This window comes from Lithobates pipiens, unplaced genomic scaffold (assembly GCF_037356315.1).
Source record: "Lithobates pipiens isolate NorthernLeopardFrog02 unplaced genomic scaffold, aLitPip1_a1.2 Scaffold_35, whole genome shotgun sequence".
Lineage (NCBI taxonomy): Eukaryota > Metazoa > Chordata > Amphibia > Anura > Ranidae > Lithobates > Lithobates pipiens.
Window position 1 is genome coordinate 13488078 of NW_027507811.1, and position 22648 is coordinate 13510725.

The window sequence follows — 22648 nt, forward strand, 5'->3', positions numbered from 1 at the left end:
TGAGAACCTCTTTCCGTGTCTCTTTGCTTAGATAAGAACTCTAATAACAATTGGGAAACGGTAACATAACTTGATGAATAGGTGACTTGCAGTAGTCACACCTAACATTCTGGCGCCCGAACAGGGACTTCGCTAAAGAAACTACAAGAGGCGAACGAACATAAGGACGGAACGAAGAGGTCGGGCACATCAGGAACCACAGACAAAACCTGCGCAGGTAAGAAAAGCTTTATTTTCTTATAAACTCTGTGCTTCTTAGATTTGTGCCCACCCGATCTGTCTGTATTGTTCTTCAGGTAATACCAACCTCTGTAGTAAGCGAGTCTTGAATTTAATATTTGACTTATGTTACCGTTGTTTCTTGTCTGTCTCCTTGTCATCTGTCTGTTGTGACTGAGATAAGCCCTGTTTGTATGGTGTGAATTGAAACATATATCATCCCAATGAGTAACGGAATGCGCCCTTAACTCGTAAGAGTACTTGGGGGGTCCGACACTTAAGTTTGATATACGCTTTTTGATTCATGAGCCTAAAAACGGGTTGAAAGTATAAGTCCTGACTGCCTCAATAAAGCAGGAATAAGAAACGAATGCTGAGAAATTCCATGTTAAAGGGAAGGGAATAAGGTCTCCACAAAGTCCCGGAGATCTAGTCATATGTGTTTGGCCACCTACAAGTGATGATTGTGATTATTGTTTCTGTTGTATTAGTAGTCGCATTTATTATCTGGTTGGGGTGTAAAAGTAGTTCGGTTTCAGAATAAGTACCCCAGACAAAGTTTTAGTATTTTGGCACCCTAGGAGGAGAAGGCAACGAGACACTTAGTAAGTGATCCAAACGCCACCTAGGCAGGACTGTCAAAATGGGCCAGACACATGGTAAACCCCAGGAGGAATCTCAGAAATGTTATGCTGTTAAAGACATAATTACTATGTTGTATGGGAAGGACAAGGCACAGGGCACGAATAGGGTTCTCAAGAAATTTGGAATGGATGGAGAAAATGGGCTAAGTGTAGAAGGTTGGGAGAATATAAAGAGAGACAGACAGGGAGAGGTCCTGCAGAACAGATGGGTATCACAAATACAATGTTTAATTAAGGTTTCCAACAGGGCTAAAGAGGAGGGATGGAAGTATTGTCATGAACAGGGTGGATGGGACATGAAGGTCCGACGCAAGAGTCTCCCTTCTGCTCCCGAGGATGGAGTAAAAACGGAAGGTACTCCACCTCCTTATACCACTACCACACCGGGTAGCGAAAGACCAAAACTTTATCCTTCCTTAAGAGGAAGAGGATGGGTATGCCGAGTATGCGGTACCCAGAATACAGACTGGGCACAGGAATGTGTACATTGCGGAGCTCAAAGACCAGAGTCCGTAGCTCCAGTCCACAGTCGGACTAGGGTAATACAAGTAAATAATCCAAATGCGGGTCAAGCAGGACAGCCACCTACAGTGACTCGACAAGTCGTTCTGAGGACATGGACACCTTGGTCGGCTGACACTCTTATGGCATTAATACAGAATGCTCCTGATCCCGTAGCAAAACCTGCCGCATTCTGTAGATTTGTGACACAATTACTAGACACACATGAAGCAGCTTGGCAAGATGGGGAAGATTTGTGTAGACATAAAATGACACTAACGATGTTTAATCAATTTATGAATGAAATTGCTCCACATAGACCACAAGGGGATCCAGCGGCAAATCCACCAGGAGTCCACCCCCGTCATATAGACTCTAGACCCCTGTTTATTAATCAGTTACGAGAATTTTGCCAAAGGAAACAGCAGGAAAGGGGTTCGACAGCGCCCATAAAACAGGCCCCAGGTCAGACTGTTACAGAATTTTACCTCAACATGGAAAGCATGATGGCTGACGAAGGTCTAGATTTAGCCTTACCCGTCACCATTAGGGCTTTCAATCGGCAGTTTATGGAAGGACTAGTACCCCAAATAGGTGACAAACTGAAGGCATGTACTCCCGAATGGAGAGCCATACGGGACAGAGGAACATTGTTGCAGAAAGCACAAGGCATAGAGGCTGATTTAGCAGAAACGAAACCCAGAAGGACACCGGGAGTTAACACTGTTGCCCGGGTCAATGAAGGAGGGAATTCCTCCCGTAAACCTCTTACCTGTTATTACTGCAACAAGGTGGGACATATAAAAAGAGACTGTAGGAAAAGAATAAAAGACGAACAGGAAGGAAACACGGACAGAGACACGAGGGACAACAGACAGAGGCGTACCAACGATAGGGACGATCCGACCGCATGACTTGCCCCAGTCCTAGCTGAATCAGAGAATAAAATGCTCCACATGTTGATGAAGGTGGAAGGTAAACATATTCCTTGTTTAGTTGACACAGGAGCATCACGCAGCTTATTATCTGATTCAGTAGTCCCTCCACACATGACCTCCCGTGACACCATACCCATAAGTGGTTATGACGGTCTTTTGTCCGATGCCCCACTGACTAAACCTTTAAAAGTAAAAATAGGGAATCACATGTTTTTGTCACGCTTTTTGATTTCCAGAGGAGCCCCTACTAATTTATTAGGAGCAGATATTCTTCAGAAAATAGGAGCAAACATTACTTATCATCCAGATGGTATGGTCACCCTAGCAATAAGAGATGACCCAGAGGGTATAGAAATCTGTAATAAAATACAATGTTTGGAAGAAGAGCCAGAACCGTCCAATACACCCTCGCCGGAAATAGATCAAATTCTGTCTAGCCTTCCGGAAGGGCTATGGGAAACACATCCAGCAGACGTTGGGCTTTTGCCCATACCCCCGGTTACTCTACAGCTGATTCCAGGAGCAGTTCTCCCTCAGCAGAAACAGTACCCACTCAGTGCGCCCCAGGAAGCAGCTATAGAACTACAAGTGGAGGCTCTACTCAAAAGTGGAGCATTAAAAGAAATACAGTCACCAGCCAATACCCCATTGTATCCAGTCAAGAAAAAGACATTGGGGGATGGCCCAGTAAAGTATAGAATGGTACAAGACCTAAGGGCGGTAAACAAAATATTGGCCCCAATAACGCCACTAGTACCAAACCCGCATACTTTACTTTCAGAAGTACCATCAGATAGCTCCTCATTTACTGTTATAGACTTGGCTAATGCTTTCTTTTCTGTACCCCTGGCGGAGGAATGTCAACCGTGGTTTGCGTTCCGTCTCAAAAACCGCCAGTTGACCTGGACACGCCTACCGCAAGGGATGGCGCATTTGCCAACTCTATACTCGCAAGCCTTACAGACAGTGTTGGGGGAATGACAACCACCTGACACTTGTGTATTGTTGCAATATGTAGATGACCTATTGTTATGTTGTCTGGATAACGATACTTGTTTAAAAGCCACTCTATCATTGTTACAATTCCTGGCTGAAAAAGGGTGCAAAGTGAATAGAACTAAGTTACAGGTATGCCAGAAAAAGGTTGTCTTTTTGGGCCACTGTATATCCCAGGGTACTCGACACCTCACTGAAGAACGAGTCCAGACTATAAGACAAATGAATGTCCCACGCAACTTTAAGCAACTTCGTATGTTTCTGGGAATGGTATCATATTGTAGACAATGGATACCACATGCCAGTTCTCTGATGCAGCCATTATATGATTGCTTGAAAATAGTACCCTATGTACTCACAGAAGCAGGTCATAAGTCTTTTAGCACCTTAAGAAAGTTACTAATTTCGGCACCTGCGATCGGGATCCCTGATTATACCAAAACATTTCATTTGTACATTGCTGAAATCACGGGACACGCAACAGGGGTGTTGACACAACAACACATCAAACAAAGGCCGGTAGCATACTTCTCAGCGGCTCTCGATCCTGTCTCTAGAGGATCACCGTCCTGTGTACGAGCAGTCGCAGCAGTGTCAATTATCATTGACAAATCCTCAGAAATTGTCTTAGACAATCCTGTAGTGGTACATACCACACATGACATACACGCCATCTTGTCACAAGTTCAGCCAAAACACATATCAATGGCGAGGCAGCTGCGTCTGCAATGCACCTTGCTCCTACCTCCCAATGTTACCTTCCAGCGATGCACTTCCTTTAACTTAGCACAACTTTTACCCTTACAGACAGATTTGACAGGGGGGAGTAATGATGATAATGGTGTAGACACAGCACAAGAAACTCAGGATTCTGACACACTTTCATTTCATGACATAACATCTGATGAACACGATTGTTTTCAACTTATGGAACAAGAGACCACGGGGTTCCCACATGTCACAGACACACCCATTGCAAATGCAGAACACACACTGTACATAGATGGTAGTAGATTTGCCGATGACAAAGGTAAATATCACACAGGTTATGCTGTGGTAACGGACACACAGGTAATTGAGGCAAAGTCACTACCAGCACACATGTCGGCACAAGAAGCGGAACTAACCGCTCTAGAGAAAGCCCTAGAACACTTAGAGGGACAAGAAGGGAACGTTTACACTGATTCCGCATACGCCTACGGTGTGGCACATGATTATGGCCACATATGGAAAGCTAGAGGTTACCTTACAGCAGCAGGCACACCTGTTAAACATGGTGAAGGAATCAAAAGAGTCCTGAACAATCTTCAAAAAGTTAGAAGAGTAGCCATTATGAAGATAGCGGCACACACGAGCGCAAAAACAACTGAGGCAAAAGGAAACGCATTTGCAGATTTAGCTGCAAAGAAGGCAGCTCTAGGGGAAGTAAGCCCTGAGACCTTAGCCACGGTACAGGTGAGTATGCCCGAAACCACATGGCAGCAGCTGATCGAACTACAGGAACAAGCAGGGACTACTGAGAAGGACCGTTGGGTTAAGGAGGGAGCTGCACCAGGCCTTGACAATGTATGGAGAGAAGGAGACAAAATATGTCTACCCGCTTCTCTATACCCCGCAATGGCAGCGGCTGTCCACTTGCCCACTCATGTCAGCTCCAATTCTATGTATAGGATTGTAAGCCAAGGATGGCTAGCCCCTGGATTCAGTAGTACTGCAAGGAACTACTGTGCTGCATGCCAAATCTGTCTGTTAAATAACCCAGGACAGAGAGTGAAAACCCCACGTAAACATCAGGTTCGGGCCCAATATCCCTTTCAGAGACTGCAAATTGACTACATACAAATGCCTAAGAGCGGCCCATTTGAATTTTGTCTCGTGTGCATCTGCTTATTTTCAGGCTGGCCAGAAAGTTATCCAGTGAAGTCAGCCACAGCGAAAGCCACAGCGAAGAAACTGATCACTGAGTTAATACCTAGGTTTGGTCTTCCTGAAACCATAGAATCAGATAGGGGAACACACTTTACAGGAGAAATCATGCAGAATGTAATGGCTATGTTAGGGGTTCAACAAAGTTTCCACACCCCTTACCACCCACAGAGTTCAGGATCAGTAGAAAGAGTAAATGGGACAATAAAGTTAAAAATACAAAATGCTATGCAAGAGTTAAATAAACCTTGGCCAGAATGTCTGCCTTTAGCTTTGTTCTCTATTAGGTACACTCCAACAGGAAAAACCGGGTTATCCCCATATGAAATACTTTTTGGAAGTGTACCCAGATTAGGTTTATATTTTCCTCAAAGTATGCAATTGCAATGTGATAGTTTAACTACATATGTGATACAATTGCAACAGCGTCTAACTAAAATCCACAAGAGTGTGTATTCTTCTCTTCCAGACCCTAATTCTGTCACAGGTACTCACGACCTACAGCCAGGAGACTATGTGTATGTAAAGAAACATACCAGGAAGACACTGGAACCGAGGTTCGAGGGTCCTTTCCAGGTGCTATTGACTACAGCAACCTCAGTGAAATTGGAAGGGAAATCTACCTGGATCCACGCTTCACACTGTAAAAAGGAGCCAGTTGGCAAATGACAACATGTATCTTTTTATTCTTTTTGTTTCAGTAATCCTGACCAATAGTTTGGTTACCTCACAGAATGAAATTCACAAGGATGAAGGATTTTCTAAAAAAATGTTATTACTGAAGTTTAAATATGCTTATGCCCAGAAGTCAGGATATGAGAAATGTTGGATTTGCAGTAAATTACACCCCAGTACAGCAAAAATACCACTGATGGCAGTTCCTATAAATTATACTGATCTTGCTAATAGTAGCATTAACATAACTGGAACAAATACCAGCAAGACAGTAATGTTTAAATCAAATGGTCTCGCCTTTCCCCCTGCCTGGTGTTTCAACTTAGGGAACACAACGGGAGGAAATAGAGAATGCCAAGACAGCAAGTTTAATTTGTCCATTGTCGTATTAAATGGAAGCTTCTACCCCAGTAATTCCAGCACACACCAGACATTATCTGACTTCCTCACTAACATTGTGGATAATAATGTTAGGTGGTTAGTATCCAACTTATCCCTCTATGGATACACCTCTCGTTATAGAAATAATATCAGTTCAAGTCCAGTAGCTCTAGGAAACAATATATACATCTGTTGTGGGGATAAGTGTTATACCTGGATACCTAGAAGGGCTCAGGGATGGTGCTACCTCGCAAGTTTGGTACCAGTAATGGGAGTAGTGGGTGATGAACGAGGTGATCACCTACTAGAAGCTAGTATGCACCCCAGATATCCCCTCAGATATCGTAGCAAGAGAGAAATATTCTTAGAGCAGGACATGGCATGGGCTTGGTTCCCGTCCTGGACAGGATGGGGTATAGACTTAATGAAGCGACTAAATAACTATACTGGAATAATTAATGATATTTTGGAGAAAAAATCTGATGACATTACTAAGTTAAATCTAGAGACCAGAGCCATCACAAAACAAATAGAATTACATGAGTTAGCAATTGAAAGTATGAGTGCAGCATTAACAGGACTCTGTGAGGCTACAGAAGACTATGAATGTTGTACTTGGATACATAACACCAGCATCGAGATACCCGACTATTATGACATCATTGCACGACACCGCACGGAAGTAAAGGATCTACAGGAGAAGGCCCGTAATATTGGCCGTGACTGGGATCCGTTTGGTGGAACTTTTAGCTTCTCAGGGTTATTCTCTTGGCTTAAGAAGGCAGCGATGACAATTATAGTGGTGCTTTTATTTGTATTTCTTCTTTATGCGTGCTTTAAACTGCTCATGTGCTTTTGCAAGAAAGCCAAGGTAAATGCTGTAGAAAAGATGGAACTTTTGTAAATTGATAAGTTGGATAAGATAGGTGGATTTGGTTCCTTGACATCACCCATCTTGCAGAAAAGCCACTCTTCCTGAATTTTAGATGTTGGTACTATCCAGGGGGATGGGTGTATACCCCTCTGACAACTCGCGGTCAGGGAGAGTACTTTGGACATAGGCCAACTAGAACTTGTTCAGGTGGACCCAGGGTAAGAGGGAAGGGTGATGTCAAAGGGGGAAATTGTGAGGATCAAGGTATAAGAAACCAAGATGGTTGACAGTATGTTTCACTAAATGCTTATCTCGTCTGTTTTATTCTCAGTATCTTAAAGACACATCATCCTTAAGTCCGGATGGGTGCAGTCACGTACACATAAGAGGAAACCATGTCGTAAGGGTCATCTGCCACATCAACTCTAAAAGCAGAAGACACTTAGAAATTGCCTTTTATGGAAATTGTTGTTTTGTTTCAACATTTCTAACGCCTGTCTTTTGAGTGTATAAAAGAGCTGTGTTAATAAAGAACCTCAGAGTTGGGTGCGACCTTCTGAGCAGATATACTGAGAACCTCTTTCCGTGTCTCTTTGCTTAGATAAGAACTCTAATAACAATTGGGAAACGGTAACATAACTTGATGAATAGGTGACTTGCAGTAGTCACACCTAACAGCTTCATGTATGTAGGAGGGGGCCACCATAAGGGCACCACCGCCTTGGCAGCAAGGGGGAACTACTTCCAGCCCCACTACAGTAGATATAATTATTGTGTGAGTTGGCACACTATTATGGCCATGTATCCGTTAACACCACTGGGTCTCACACCAGAAGGACAGGGTCATCTTTTCAGCTGGTGACCTTGGTCTGTTCCTACCTGTCCCAGCACTGGACTTCAGAGCAGAGGCGTAAATAGAATCTTCAGGGCAAGAAACCATGAAGGGCTCCCTTGACCATGTCCCAAGGCCCTTTCCATCAGTCCCAGGGCCCCTCCCTTCGAACCGGGGGGCCTTCTCAGCAGCAGGAACCTTTCAAATTTTCTGCAGCAGGCCCCCTTCCTGTCGTCTTGGGGCACCTCTCAGTGGCAGAATATCAGGGCCTGGTCACAAGTGGGACCCTGGTAGTTTCACCACTGACTTTACTATTACTAGGAGGATGTAAGGGGGAACTCTGTAAGTAGTAAGGGGGAACTCTGGAAGTACTAAAATAGTCTTTCTAGAGTGCCCCCTTACACCCTCCTCCAGAGTGCTCCCTTAATGCCTCCAGAGTGCACCCTAACATCCTCCGCAGTGCCCCACTACACTCCTCCAGAGCTCAAAAAGAGAATATCTGGAATTTGTGCTGTCAGTATGAGTAATATAAGTGGTAATATAAGTGGCCAAAGGTCCAGGCACTCACCGGTCACCTCTGTTTCCACATTGTGGGCTTTGGCTTTCAGGAAGGCAAGCAACTGGAGAGATTGTGTATGGTGGGCTGTACGCAACTCGCAAGAGGCCAGGCTGGCAGTAAAACATTTTAAAAAAGTCCTTGTCGGCAACTCAGAACTGTGCAGTTCCAAATTCAACCGACTAGTACACTGCTGCTCTCGGTCTTTATTCGTGCCACGGGGGTGTGTATAAGCCACACTCCACTGCCCCATCCGAGGCTGAGCCTGGCATTTCTGCTTCTGGAACTGTGCATGTGCAGTTCAAAGCTGCTGACACAGACATATTTAACACTGCCCCAGACACCAAGCAGTCTTGGGCGCCCCCCCACTGTGGAACGACAGGGTCCAATCGCAAGTGCAAACTTTGTGACCCTGGTAGTTACACCACTGCTTCAGAGACCCTTTGATGTTAACATTGTAGAACACTATGGTGGAGATTTACTAAAACTGGTGCACACGGAATCGGGTGCAGCTGTGCATAGTAACCAATCCGCTTCTAACTTCAGCTTGTTCAATTAGGCTTTGGCATTAAAACCTGGAAGCTGATTGGTTACTATATTACCTGTGTGCCCCAGGTTTAGTAAATCCCCCCAACTATCCACCACCAGTTCTCCAGCACAGCACAGTTGTCTTGCTCCAACCTGTAGGCATGGAATGGGCAAGGCGATACATTTCACTTGTGAGGTCTTCTTTCTTCTGTGGTCCAAGCCCTGCTCCTTGGAAGAAACCACAGCGGCCCTAAGATAAGGACCCGCCGCTGAGAAGGGCATAACTAGGCAGACAGCATGTTACTCTTCCGACTGGAACCATCTATCACAGGCCACCACCTTTCCCATTGCGAACTGGCTTGTCATGGTTTAGTCTGCAATTTTCTGTTTGTAAAATCCTTACCCCCTTGCAGCAATGGTTCTGATAAATCTGTGATTCCGTTCACATGTGCTGCTGGCTCCTGCGTTCACCTATGAGCGTTGCCTGCTCTACTGTGGATTTATATCCATTTCCCTTCTATCACTTTCTGGCCCGCCTCCCAGTCTGCTTCCCTATGTAGCACCCTGATAGTTAGGCAAGGCTGCTAGTAAATTTACATGTCGTTTATAGTTGCCTTGGCCAATTGTTAGGGATCAATTGATCTCACCCTAAGTCTGGAATTGCTGCACTTCTCTCTTCTGTCGATGGGTGGCTGGGGTACCTGATGACAAGAAGACAAGGGCGATGCAAGGACAGATTAGGAGTATATGGGGTGTCTCAGCCAATGGGAAGGGGTTTTCTTGGCCCCTCAGCCTGCTCGGGGAACCTATATATTTGGGTGGAGTCAGGTGTTTAGGGTTCTGTACCACCTGGACAGCTGTCTGGGTGGACACGTTGTTGGCTGCCCGGGCTGCTAGGCTGGAGTTTGGGTCTATCCCAAGTAAATCTGGCTGCTGGGCTGTCTGAGGGCCTATCCAGAAGCAAAAGAGCAGCACAGGGTTGGGGCCGCGACTCGCAATCCAACCAGAAGTGATGGTTCTGTTGGCCGGAAACTTCAGCAGGTCCAAGCCAGAGACCCAGCCAGTGGGGTGACTCTTGAGGAGTATCTGGAGTGCTAAGCCAGTGACCCAGCCAGTGGGGCGACGCTTGAGAAGTATCTGGAGTGCCAAGCCAGGGACCCAGCCAGTGGGGTGACTCTTGAGGAGTATCTGGAGTGCCAAGCCAGGGACCCAGCCAGTGGGGCGACGCTTGAGAAGTATCTGGAGTGCCAAGCCAGGGACCCAGCCAGTGAGGTGACGCTTGAGAAGTATCTGGAGTGCCAAGCCAGGGACCCAGCCAGTGGGGTGACTCTTGAGGAGTATCTGGAGTGCCAAGCCAGGGACCCAGCCAGTGTTGGGCGACGCTTGAGAAGTATCTGGAGTGCCAAGCCAGGGACCCAGCCAGTGGGGTGACGCTTGAGAAGTATCTGGAGTGCCAAGCCAGGCACCCAGCCAGTGGGATGACGCTTGAGAAGTATCTGGAGTGCCAAGCCAGGCACCCAGCCAGTGGGATGACGCTTGAGAAGTATCTGGAGTGCCAAGCCAGGGACCCAGCCAGTTGGGTGATGCTTGAGAAGTATCTGGAGTGCCAAGCCAGGGACCCAGCCAGTTGGGTGATGCTTGAGAAGTATCTGGAGTGCCAAGCCAGGGACCCAGCCAGTTGGGTGATGCTTGAGAAGTATCTGGAGTGCCAAGCCAGGGACCCAGCCAGTTGGGTGATGCTTGAGAAGTATCTGGAGTGCCAAGCCAGGGACCCAGCCAGTGGGGTGACGCGTGAGAAGTATCTGGAGTGCCAAGCCAGGGACCCAGCCAGTGGGGTGATGCTTGAGAAGTATCTGGAGTGCCAAGCCAGGGACCCAGCCAGTGGGGTGACGCGTGAGAAGTATCTGGAGTGCCAAGCCAGGGACCCAGCAGGGAAGTGAGGGCGGGCGCTTGAGGAAGATACTAAGTAAGACGAGTGGCAGTGAACCAGCAAGTCTAGGGAGAGAGACTGGGAGCTCAGTGGGCTGAGAATCTACAAGATGTTATCGTAGGAGGAGTAAAGGAGTTTGTTACAACTTGTGTTAGGAACTGTTATAATACTGTTGCCATAGGAGACAGCACTCCTACACATGCAGATGTGATGTCTTGCTGGATGCCTTTCCCTGCATGGCTGTCTAGCTGTAGAAGTCTCGGAGTGTGCTAATTAGAATTGAAATTACTAAAGGGTGTCCTGGCCCTGAACCCTCTCTCCCACAGTTCTGTTTAAGAGACAATAAATCTTATTGCATTCAAGAAGTGTCTGGCGCCCATGAATCTATCTTGCACTACACCCACCATGCCTTGTAACCCACTCTACAAAGAAGGATGTCAGCTATCCCTAACTCTAGAGGTTCTTATTAGACTAAAGGAGACCTAGGACCTTGCTACAACAATATAAGACCTGCTTAGTGCAGCCCAGGTTCCCTGAGCAACTTCCTGTTTTCTCTGAGCTCCTGGTTTGGCTTGTATTCTGTGCCTGACTTCCCGTGTACCGACCCCAGCTTTGTCTCCTTTTTTCGCTTGCCTTTCACCCACCCTGACATTGGCTTCCCGGTTCCTCTTCTGTCTCCTGCCATCTGTACTCTTCACGCCCGAGTGGTCTCTGCATTGTCAGCTGGGCTTACCTGGGGGCCGTGACCTGGATCCAGTTTGCTGCAAGTCTATCCCGACCATCAGGGCCCTGGCAAAGAAGCAGACTGGGGCTTATGCTCCATGTCCTGTTGAGCCCCGAGATGGCTTTCTACAAGGGCTCACTATTATAGGAACCTGACATGGCTGCTCTTCCTTCTATATACCAATGTTATTCACTTGATTCACTTACACTTTATTCAGCTTTTATATAAACTGGCACACAGGAACTCATCTTCATAAAGTGACCAGACTCCGCAGAACAAATAAATCTGTTTATTGAAGACCATATCTTGTCATGTTTTACAATGCATCAACTCAGTCCAGTAACAGAGGAACTTTTGCGTCATAAACATATCACAACAGGCTTCTCCACTTCAATGTTACACATAGGCATCTGTACGACAACGTCACTGTAAAAATCACATGGTTAGAGGTAGACATTAGAGAATAGGGCTTAAGTGGTAACAATGGTAATGGCTGAAACAACAATACACATGCCCTCAGCTTAAACCAGGGTTTTTCAACCAGAGTTCCTCCAGAGGTTGCTAGGGGTTCCTTCAGAAATTTCTGCCTGCTAAGTTCCCACTGACACCATTGATCCCTTTAGCTAGCTGTAAGGGGGGAAATTCTTCTCAATGACCACAAGTGTAAGGGGCATTCTTCCTCAACCAGGGTTCCAGGGAATACTAGGGTTCCACCAGAGTAGGGGTTCTCAATCAGGGTTCCATGGAAACCTAGAGTTTCTCCAGAAGTTGCTAGGGGTTCCTTCAGCAATTTCTGCCTCTCAGATAAGTTCCCACTGACACCATTGATCCTTTTAGCTATCTGTTAGGGTGTCATTCTTCCCAATGACCACAAGTGTAAGGAGCATTCTTCCTCAACCAGGGTTTTAACCGCTTGTTATTGACCTTTGGCTTGTTCCTCGACTACGCTTCTACTTGATCCCAACGTGCAACCACTCCTTACCAACCTTTAGCTTGTTCCTCGCCTATGCTTCTGCTTAATCCCAACCTGCAACCACTCGTTAGTGCCCTCTAGCTTGTTCCTCCACTATGCTTCTGCTTGATCCCAACTTGCAACTGCTTGTTACTGACCTTTGGCTTATTCCTCGACTATGCTTCTGCTTGATCCCAACCTGCAACCACTTGTTACCGACCTTTAGCTTGTTCCTCGACTACACTTCTGCTTAATCCCAACCTGAAACCACTCATTAGCGCCCTCTAGCTTGTTCCTCGACTATGATTCTGCTTGATACCAACCTGAAACTGCTTGTTAATGACCTTTCATTTATTTTTCGACTATGCTTTTGCTTGATCCCAACCTGCAACCACTTGTTACCGACCTCTGGCCTGTTTACGGACTACGTTTTTGCTTGATCCCTACCTGCTCTATCTTCTACTGAACTCTGGCTTGCTCACCTCCTGGTGGGGCGATCCTGAGGACGGCAACCTGTACTAACACACAGCACTAACACCATCAGCCGCTCTAGCGAATACCGGTTAGGACTTACACTCCGCACCTAGGGCGAGCTTACATCATCTGCCGGGGCGCCTGCTTGTATAGCCATCCTTCTGGTTGGTGGGAGCCTCTCTACTGCTATATCTACTGGTCTCTGAGCCTGACCCCTGCTCGTGACAATGGGGCACCATTTGGGGCTATTCTACTAGTAAAGGGGACAATCAAAGGCTTGGAGGGATAATAAAAATCCCCTTGGTTTGCTTTTATCACTTGAGTTCAAGGTCTGTATATCTGCTGGACCTACTATGAGGGACTCCAATCCTTGCTGCTGAATTTTTAAAGGATTATGAAGAATGGAAAAAAATCGAAATGGGGACACTCCAATGTGAGCAAGACAAGAGCACTCAGATCTCACCACAGAGGTCTACAAGAAGAAGTGGAAAACAGGAAGAGACTTTGTCAGGGAGACTCCACCTGTAAATGAAGTGCCACTTTTGCGAGGCAAACGTGCGGCCCAAACATAGCCTGTTTGGCGAATACCCAAATTTACAGGGTGCTTGGCAGGATGTCCCCCCCCCAGAGCCCCACAATGCCCAAGGGGCCTGGTATAGATTGGGGGGGGGACCACCACGCTGTTCTTTTTAAACATTTTTGTATTGCCGGCAATTTAGTTTTTTTCTTTAAAAATGTCAGTTTTGCTGCAGTAGGTTCTATACATGGTATGGATGCACCACTTTACAAGCAGACTAAGGGGATCTGACAGGCACTATATTTAAAGGAATTTTTAATTTTTATTTACTTTCACTTTAAGCATCATTAAAATCACTGCTCCTTTAAAAACAATCTTTTTTAAAAATAATTGCATTGCTACACGTCTCCCGGGCAGTACCCGGGCCCCCATGCCCTTTTTATGGCCAATAATTTGCATATAAGCCATCAAAATAGGAATTTTTGATTTTTCAAGTTCGGGCCCCATAGGATTTCAATAGGGTTTGCGGTTCAGGTCGGAACTTTTGCGATGTTGGAGAGTTCTGACGCGAACTGAACCGGCGGGTGTTCGGCCCAACTCTATTCTCAGCAGCATCATCATTTGGTGCAAATTCTCTGATGTCTGGTTAGATTTCCTTGGTGTGTAAAGACTTTCCCGTACTTTGAGCATGAGAAAGGACGCTCGCCGAAAGGGAGTCTATGTTGCTTAAGGTTTCCCTCCGCAGTAAAACATTTCCTGCACTCTGTTCATGAGAAAGGGCACTCCTCCGTGTGACATCTCTGGTGTCTACGAAGGCTTATTTTCCAAGTGAAACACCTACCACACTCCCAACATAAAAAAGGACGCTCGACGGCGTGAAATTCTCTGGTGCGCAAAAAGCTGTTGTTGCTGAATGAAACACTTCCCGCAATCCAAACATGAAAAAGGCTGCATCATTTGGTGTGAATCCTCTGATGTCTAATTACATTTCCTTGGTTTGTATAGCATTTCCCACACTCCGAACATGAGAAAGGACGCTCGCCTAAGTGAAGTTTCTGGTGTTTGAGAAGGTTTCCTCTCTCAGTAAAACACTTCCCGCACTCGGTGCACGAGAACGGGCGCTCCCCCGTGTGACTCCTCTGGTGTCTACGTAGGCTTATTTTCCAAGTGAAACATTTCCCGCACTCCGAACATGAAAAAGGACGCTCGCCGGTGTGAATTCTCTGGTGCGTATGAAGGTGTTGTTGCTGAATGAAACATTTGCCGCACTCCGAACAGGAGAAAGGACGCTCGCCCGTGTGACTCCTCTGATGTTTAAGAAGGTGTTCTTTCTTCGTGAAACATTTGCCGCACTCCGAACATGGAAAAGGACGCTCGCCCGTGTGAATTCTCAAATGGATGAGGAGGTTTTGTTTTGTAGCGAAACATTTCCCACACTCTGAACAGGAAAAAGAACGCTCGTCCGAGGGAGTTCTCCGCTGTTTGCGTCGGGTTTTGTTTTTACTGCGGGACTTTTTACGAAAAGAATGCTCTCCTGTGTGATCAGGAGATTCCTCAGGATTAGAAGGATCCAATGATCTTAGATGGTCATCTGAGGTCATAGTATGGGATTTATCAGAAGATTCCTCAGGCCTAGAAGGATCCATTGATCTTAGATGGACATCTGAGGTCATAGTATGGGATTTATCAGAAGGTTCCTCAGGATTAGAAGGATCCAATGATCTTAGATGAACATCTGAAGTCATAGTATGGGATTTATCAGAAGATCCCTCAGGCCTAGAAGGATCCATTGATGTTAGATGGAGATCTGAGGTCATAGTATGGGATTTATGAGAAGATTCCTCAGGATTAGAAGGATCCATTGATCCCTCCAGATAGTAAGGTCTGTGATGTGCGGTTGGAGTAATGGGATCTTCTCCTGGAGAACATTGTGTGATGTCATCATCTTCAGACTTGAAATCTGGAGATAAAATTGGATCTCCCTCCGAGGAATTCAGAACAAAGCGTCCATCTGTAAGAAACAATTTTTAAATAAAAAAAATTAATTAAAAAATTCTGCTACATATTTTTGGTAAAACAAATCCCAATAATGCGTATATTGATTGATTTACGTGAAAGTTATAGCGTCTACAAAATATGGGATATATACTGGAATGCTTTCTATACTAGTAATAGTGATGATCAGCAAATTATAGTGGGACTGCGACATCGCGGCGGACAATCGGACACCAATTGACACTTTTGACACATTGTGGGAACCAGTAACCCTAATACAGTGATCAGTGATACAAATATGTTGGAAGGCAACATGGTTTAATATCATATTTCTGGAGTTTCTCGGTCAAGGTTACTGTGTTTATTGGTAACAGTGTTTTGGTATTATCCAGAGTTTGAATTGGATCTGTCACGTATCTGTTTCCTATTCCAAAGATCAGCCATGCTGATACTTGCAGTTCCATTGCTTCAAAGGGTAAAGGTCTGATGTTCTTTCTGGTTGATACCAGGTCTGGAATGTAACAAGTTGCACGTCAAAGCTTTGTAGTATATCTGAAAGAAGAGATCAGGCCTCCATCAAGTCAGAACAAAGCGTGGCTCCGGACCGGCTGATGTTATAATGCTATGCAAGCAAGCTTGAAAGGGACCATAGCTGACAAGATGATTGATGAATGTCCTGCTACAGAAGGTCAAAAGGCATTGAAGATATATAGACATGATGCATGGACAATGCTGCCCCTAGAGGCCAATAAAGCAGGACGGACACGAATATAATATATTGAGGAGGAGGACTGCCCCATAAGTACTTTGATTCGTCAAAAGTCTAGATGGGATGGCAAAGGGATTGGGTCTGGATGGTGTATGATTGAAGTATAAAAGGGCTGAACGAGTCAGAGCTCCCTCTCTACCCTTTTCGCTCTTGATGGCTCTCTGAGCCTCATGGCTCTCTCTCTCTCTCTCTGTTACCATCAGCTTGAGTCCAGCCGAGGAGACCGCGTGATAAGTATCTTTGATGTTCTTGTATTATATGTTCTGTTAAATGCTTTGTAATATCTTTCTTTAGTATTTTCATGTTAGCGTTTTGCTATTTTCTTGGGAAATAAATAAGACGTTGTTTTATTAAGCAGTGTGCTTGTTTTCATAGCTAACCTTATATCATTGTGATATCAACAGTAACTATCAGAGTTTTAATAGACTAGCTAACTATAGGAATAGACAAAGTAATACATATATGGAATAAATAGGAGGGAACCCTTAACCACCCTCGGATAATATTTAGTTTAAAAGTTATCTCAATTCCAACTTATTCCAATTTTATTAAACCCCCCCCCTCCCCCAGTGCCACATTTGGCACTTTTCGGGCGGGAGCGGGTACCTGTTTTTGACAGGTACCCGTTCCCACTTCCGAGAGATCTCACAGCCCTTCCTCTTTCCTCCGCCGCCGGGCCATTTCAGAAAGAGCAGCACGCTGTGCGCATGCGCAGTAAAGAACCGGGCTGTGGATATTATTTATTATTATTGTGGATTTTATTCCCTTCTTTGCAGGAAAACAAAATGTAGCACATCCCCACTAACAGGGCAGAGCTTTGTATTGTTTACATAGGCGGAGCTCCATCCAGTGTGTCTCCTCGCCGATCGGCAGGTGCCGGTGGTCATCTATTGGCCGGCACCCACCGATTGGCTTGTGCTGTGGCCAATCACAGCACAAGTGGCGCGTACGAAGAGCAGAATCATGTATATATCCGTGATTCCACACAGCCAGCCCATACTTTAGCAGTAAAGCTACAATAGGGTGGTGGATAATTGAAGGGAAATGGTTCGCCTTTGTATATAGAAAGAGTTCTCTTCTGTAAGAGCTGTAAAAAAAAAAAAAAAAATGGATACAGTCTTCCACAAGGACTTCGTCTACCTGGCTTAGTATATTACTGTAAAATAAGATGGTATGTGTTTCTGTAGATACACTCACTGGCCACTTTATTAGGTACACCTGTTCAATCGCGCAGTAACACAAATTGCTAATCAGCCAATCACATGGCAGCAACTCAATGCATTTAGGCATCTAGACCAGGTGAAGACGACTTGCTGAAGTTCAAACTGAGCATCAGAATGGGGAAGAAAGGGGATTTCGGTGACTTTGAACGTGGCGTGGTGGTTGGTGCCGGATGGGCTGGTCTGAGTATTTCTGGGATTTTAAACACACAACCATCTCTCGGGTTTACAGAGAATGGAAAATATCCAGTGAGCGGCAGTTGTGCGGAGGAAAATGTCTTATTGAGGTCAGAGGAGAATGGGCAGACTGGTTCCAGATAATAGAGAAAAGCAACAGTAACTCAAATAACCACTCGTTACACCCAAGGTATGCAGAATACCATCTCTGAACACATAACACATCAAACCTTGAAGCAGATGGGCTACAGCAGCAGAAGACCACACCCGGTGCCACTCAGGTCAGCTAAAAACAGGAAACTGAGGCTACAATTCGCACAGACTCACCAAAATTGGACAATATAAGATTGCAAAACCGTTGCCTGGTCTGATGAGTCTGGATTTCAGCTGCGACATTCTGATGGTGGGGTCAGATTTTGGCACATGGATCACCGGTTCAGGCTGGTGGTGTAATAGTGTGGGGGGATATTTTCTTGGCACACTTTGGGCCCCTTAGTATCAACTGACCATCGTTTAAACACCACGCCCTACCTGAGTCTTGTTGCTCACCATGTCCATCCCTTTAGGACTACAGTGTCCCCATCTTCTGATGGCTCCTTCCAGCAGGATAATGCACCATGTCGCAAAGCTCCAATCATCTCACCACTGGACAATGAAGTCACTGTACTCCAATGGCCTCCACACTCACCAGATCCAGTGAACTCCACACTCACCAGATCCAGTGAACTCCACACTCACCAGATCCAGTGAACTCCACACTCACCAGATCCAATGGCCTCCACACTCACCAGATCCAATGGCCTCCACACTCACCAGATCCAATGGCCTCCACACTCACCAGATCCAATGGCCTCCACACTCACCAGATCCAATGGCCTCCACACTCACCAGATCCAGTGAACTCCACACTCACCAGATCCAGTGAACTCCACACTCACCAGATCCAGTGAACTCCACACTCACCAGATCCAGTGAACTCCACACTCACCAGATCCAGTGAACTCCACACTCACCAGATCCAGTGAACTACACACTCACCAGATCCAGTGAACTACACACTCACCAGATCCAGTGAACTACACACTCACCAGATCTCATTCAATAGAGCACCATTGGGATGTAGTGGAGTTTGGCATCATGGATGCGCAGCCGACAAATTTTCAGGAACTACGTGATGCTACCATGTCACTATGGAGCAAAATCTCTGAGGAACGTCTCCAATACCTTGTTGTATCTATGCCACCAAGAATGAAGGCAAAAAGGGGAGGTCCAACCCGGGACCTAATAAAGTGGTGGGTGAGTGTATATGCTCACTAATGTCGGTTGGAAAAGCTATATTGAATGTTGATTTATAAAATGATCTTCCAGATCAAGAAGGAATTCTTTTATCCCTGTTGGAGCAAAGTGGCCAAGCTCTATCTGAGTTTTCTACCTTCTTCTGGATCTGCTGTAAGTTTAGGATCGGGGTGAACGTGCTTCAAAAACATCTTTTTCTGTCCATGTAGATCCATACTTTATACTCATAGACGTAAAAAACAAAAATGTGAACCGTTTCTGGATTTATTTATTGCTTACTTGTGTCCACGTGTAGAGAAGGTTCCTCTAGTTTAATCATCTCCTCCTCCTCCTCCATAGACTGCTGATCTTCACTCACCAACGTCTCCTCTTCTTCCTCTTTAACCTCAACTTTGATGTCTTTCAGTTCTTCATCCTAAACCCCAAAGATGAAAAAAACAGAACATCTGGAAAAGTCACAACTAATAATAAGATAGAAATAGGAGAATATCATATTATAGAACTATTTTTGAGTCCCATCTACATGGTCATTCTCCGTACAGTTGTGATCTTCATGGGTGGAATCCCGGGAATAGAGAGGACCTCTCTCCACCATAGACTGCTGATCTCCACTCACCCACATCTCTTCTTCTTCCTCTTTAATGGTGATAGCCTTCATTTGTTCATCCTACACCCCAAAAAGAGAATGTTTTAGTATCAGGGGATTACATAGAAGAATGTCCTCTCATAGAATTCATTTTGAGGGGTTCTTTTTGGCCAGTCCCATCTACCTGATCATTCTCTGTAGAGTTATGATGTTCCTGGTTGGAACCTGAAGAACACAATGGACCTCTCTCCTCCATAGACTGCTGATCTCCACTCACCAACATCTCCTCTTCTTCTTCTTTTACCTCAACTTTGATGTCTTTCAGTTCTTCACCCTAAACCCCAAAGATGATAGAAACATTTATAAAAATAAACAAGAGATTACAGAGAAGAGAATACATTTTTTAGGTCTACTCTACCTGATGATGGTGAGGGATGATGTGACCTTCCTGTGTGCAATCCCGGGAATACAGAGGACGGGGACATCTCTCTGGTGGGTTCCCATTACTGGATCCATCTGTAGGAAACACACACACTGACTGAATACATTGTTTCTATGTGTTTATCAGATGATGGGGGATCTAGGTGGACCCTCCGTACTGCTCTCTCCTTTACAATAAAGTCTCCTCTTACCCGGTGATGTGAGGGGCGGCTGATTGTCCATCATGACGTCCTTGTAGAGATCCTTGTGTCCTTCTAAATACTCCCACTCCTCCATGGAGAAATAGACAGTGACATCCTGACACCTTATAGGAACCTGACACACACAATGATACAGTCACCATCCAGACACATCCCTTGTCTGTTACTGGATAATGTCCCAGAATTCCCAGAATCCTCCTCACCTCTCCTGTCAGCACAACCCCGAGACAGATTTATGGACAGTTAGATAAATGGCTCTATATTTAGGATGTATCCGGTCTATAAATCAGAGGCTCTGGATGGACAGTTGGATAAATGGTTCTATATTTAGGATGTATCCGGTCTATAAACCAGAGGCTCTGGATGGACAGTTGGATGAATGGTTCTATATTTAGGATGTATCCGGTCTATAAACCAGAGGCACTGGATGGACAGTTGGATAAATGGTTCTATATTTAGGATGTATCCGGTCTATAAACCAGAGGCTCTGGATGGACAGTTGGATAAATGGTTCTATATTTAGGATGTATCCGGTCTATAAACCAGAGGCACTGGATGGACAGTTGGATAAATGGTTCTATATTTAGGATGTATCCGGTCTATAAACCAGAGGCTCTGGATGGACAGTTGGATAAATGGTTCTATATTTAGGATGTATCCGGTCTATAAACCAGAGGCTCTGGATGGACAGTTGGATAAATGGTTCTATATTTAGGATGTATCCGGTCTATAAACCAGAGGCTCTGGATGGACAGTTGGATAAATGGTTCTATATTTAGGATGTATCCGGTCTATAAACCAGAGGCTCTGGATGGACAGTTGGATAAATGGCTCTATATTTAGGATGTATCCGGTCTATAAACCAGAGGCTCTGGATGGACAGTTAGATAAATGGTTCTATATTTAGAATGTATCCGGTCTATAAACCAGAGGCTCTGGATGGACAGTTGGATAAATGGTTCTATATTTAGGATGTATGCGGTCTATAAACCAGAGGCTCTGGATGGACAGTTGGATGAATGATTCTATATTTAGGATGTATCCGGTCTATAAACCAGAGGCTCTGGATGGACAGCTGGATGAATGGTTCTATATTTAAGATGTATCCGGTCTATGAAGAGAAAAACCATTTATAAATACCAATAATTTACACATGTTTTATATATGTATATCATCATCTGCTGGAGATAAAAGACATCACAAAATTCAAAACACTAACAATAACATACAAAGCCATATAAACTCTGCCTTGAGCTACATTTACAATCTTGTCTCCAAATATCACCCAAACCATCCTCTCCCCTACTCCCAAGACCTCCTGTTCTCTAGCTCACTCGTCTCCTCCCCCCATGCTCATCTGCAGGACTTCTTCAGAGCCTCTCCCATCCTCTGGAACTCACCACCCCAATCTGTCTAGTTATCTCCTACTCTGTCCACTTTAAGGCGATCACTGAAGATTCATCTCTTCAGGGAGGCCTATCCTGCCTTTAGCGAACAATCAAATCTTCTACTTCCCTCAACAGTTCATCCCTCCCAGTTACTACCTTTTGTTTTACCAGCCCCTTCCTATTAGATTGTAAGCTCACAAGATCGGGGTCTTCCAAACCCTCTTGCATTGAATTTTATTGTTGCTGTATTGTCTCCCTTTATATTGTAAAGCCCTGCGCAAACTGTAGCCCCATATAATAATAGTAATAATAATACTGTCTTATTACCTTCCCTGCTGCCAGTTCCAGCAATGTCTCCTCTCTACTTCCTCCCGACTCACCTCTCACTTCCTGTTTATACTCTGACATCACTGTATATCTTCCATAGAGACTTCCTGTCTGTACCTGACATCACTTCCTGCTCTTGCGTTCCATTGAAAATACATGAGATTACCACCTTGTGTTGATGAGAAGTAGTGCAGGCTACGTTACGTTCCATCATTTAGCTGACGGCCTTGTGGCCCATTCTTCTATTAGGTTACACTGGATTACACCTCCAGATCAAATCCAGACAATAAAAGAATGAAATAAAAATCTTCAGTTTGATAGAGTTTTATTATTTATAAATGAAGAACAAAAGAACGAAAACAAAAAACAAAACCTGAACCGTGAAATACAACATATGAGGGTGAATCAAAAAGCTTTAATACAAGTTAGAAGGATCAGTATTTTAACAATTTGACTGGAACTTTCAAATCTCAGTGAACTTTTTATGGATATATTTTAACATGACAAGACAACTGAGACAACTGACAAGAACGTCCATTGCTTTAGAGCAGTGGTCCACGGGCTGAATGTGGCCGTTTGCTT

General features: G+C 45.1%; 1 protein-coding gene across 1 annotated transcript; it reads right to left on the reverse strand.

Moving 5' to 3' along the window:
* Positions 1 to 11998: 11998 nt before the first annotated feature.
* Positions 11999 to 22058, reverse strand: LOC143955755 (uncharacterized). Its single transcript, XM_077465878.1, is given in 7 exon segments — positions 11999 to 14545; positions 14547 to 14621; positions 14624 to 15678; positions 19404 to 19539; positions 19741 to 19791; positions 19895 to 20466; positions 20555 to 22058. Coding segments are annotated over 6 exon segments (1527 nt in total). The 5' UTR covers positions 19994 to 20466; positions 20555 to 22058; the 3' UTR covers positions 11999 to 14434.
* Positions 22059 to 22648: the final 590 nt, after the last annotated feature.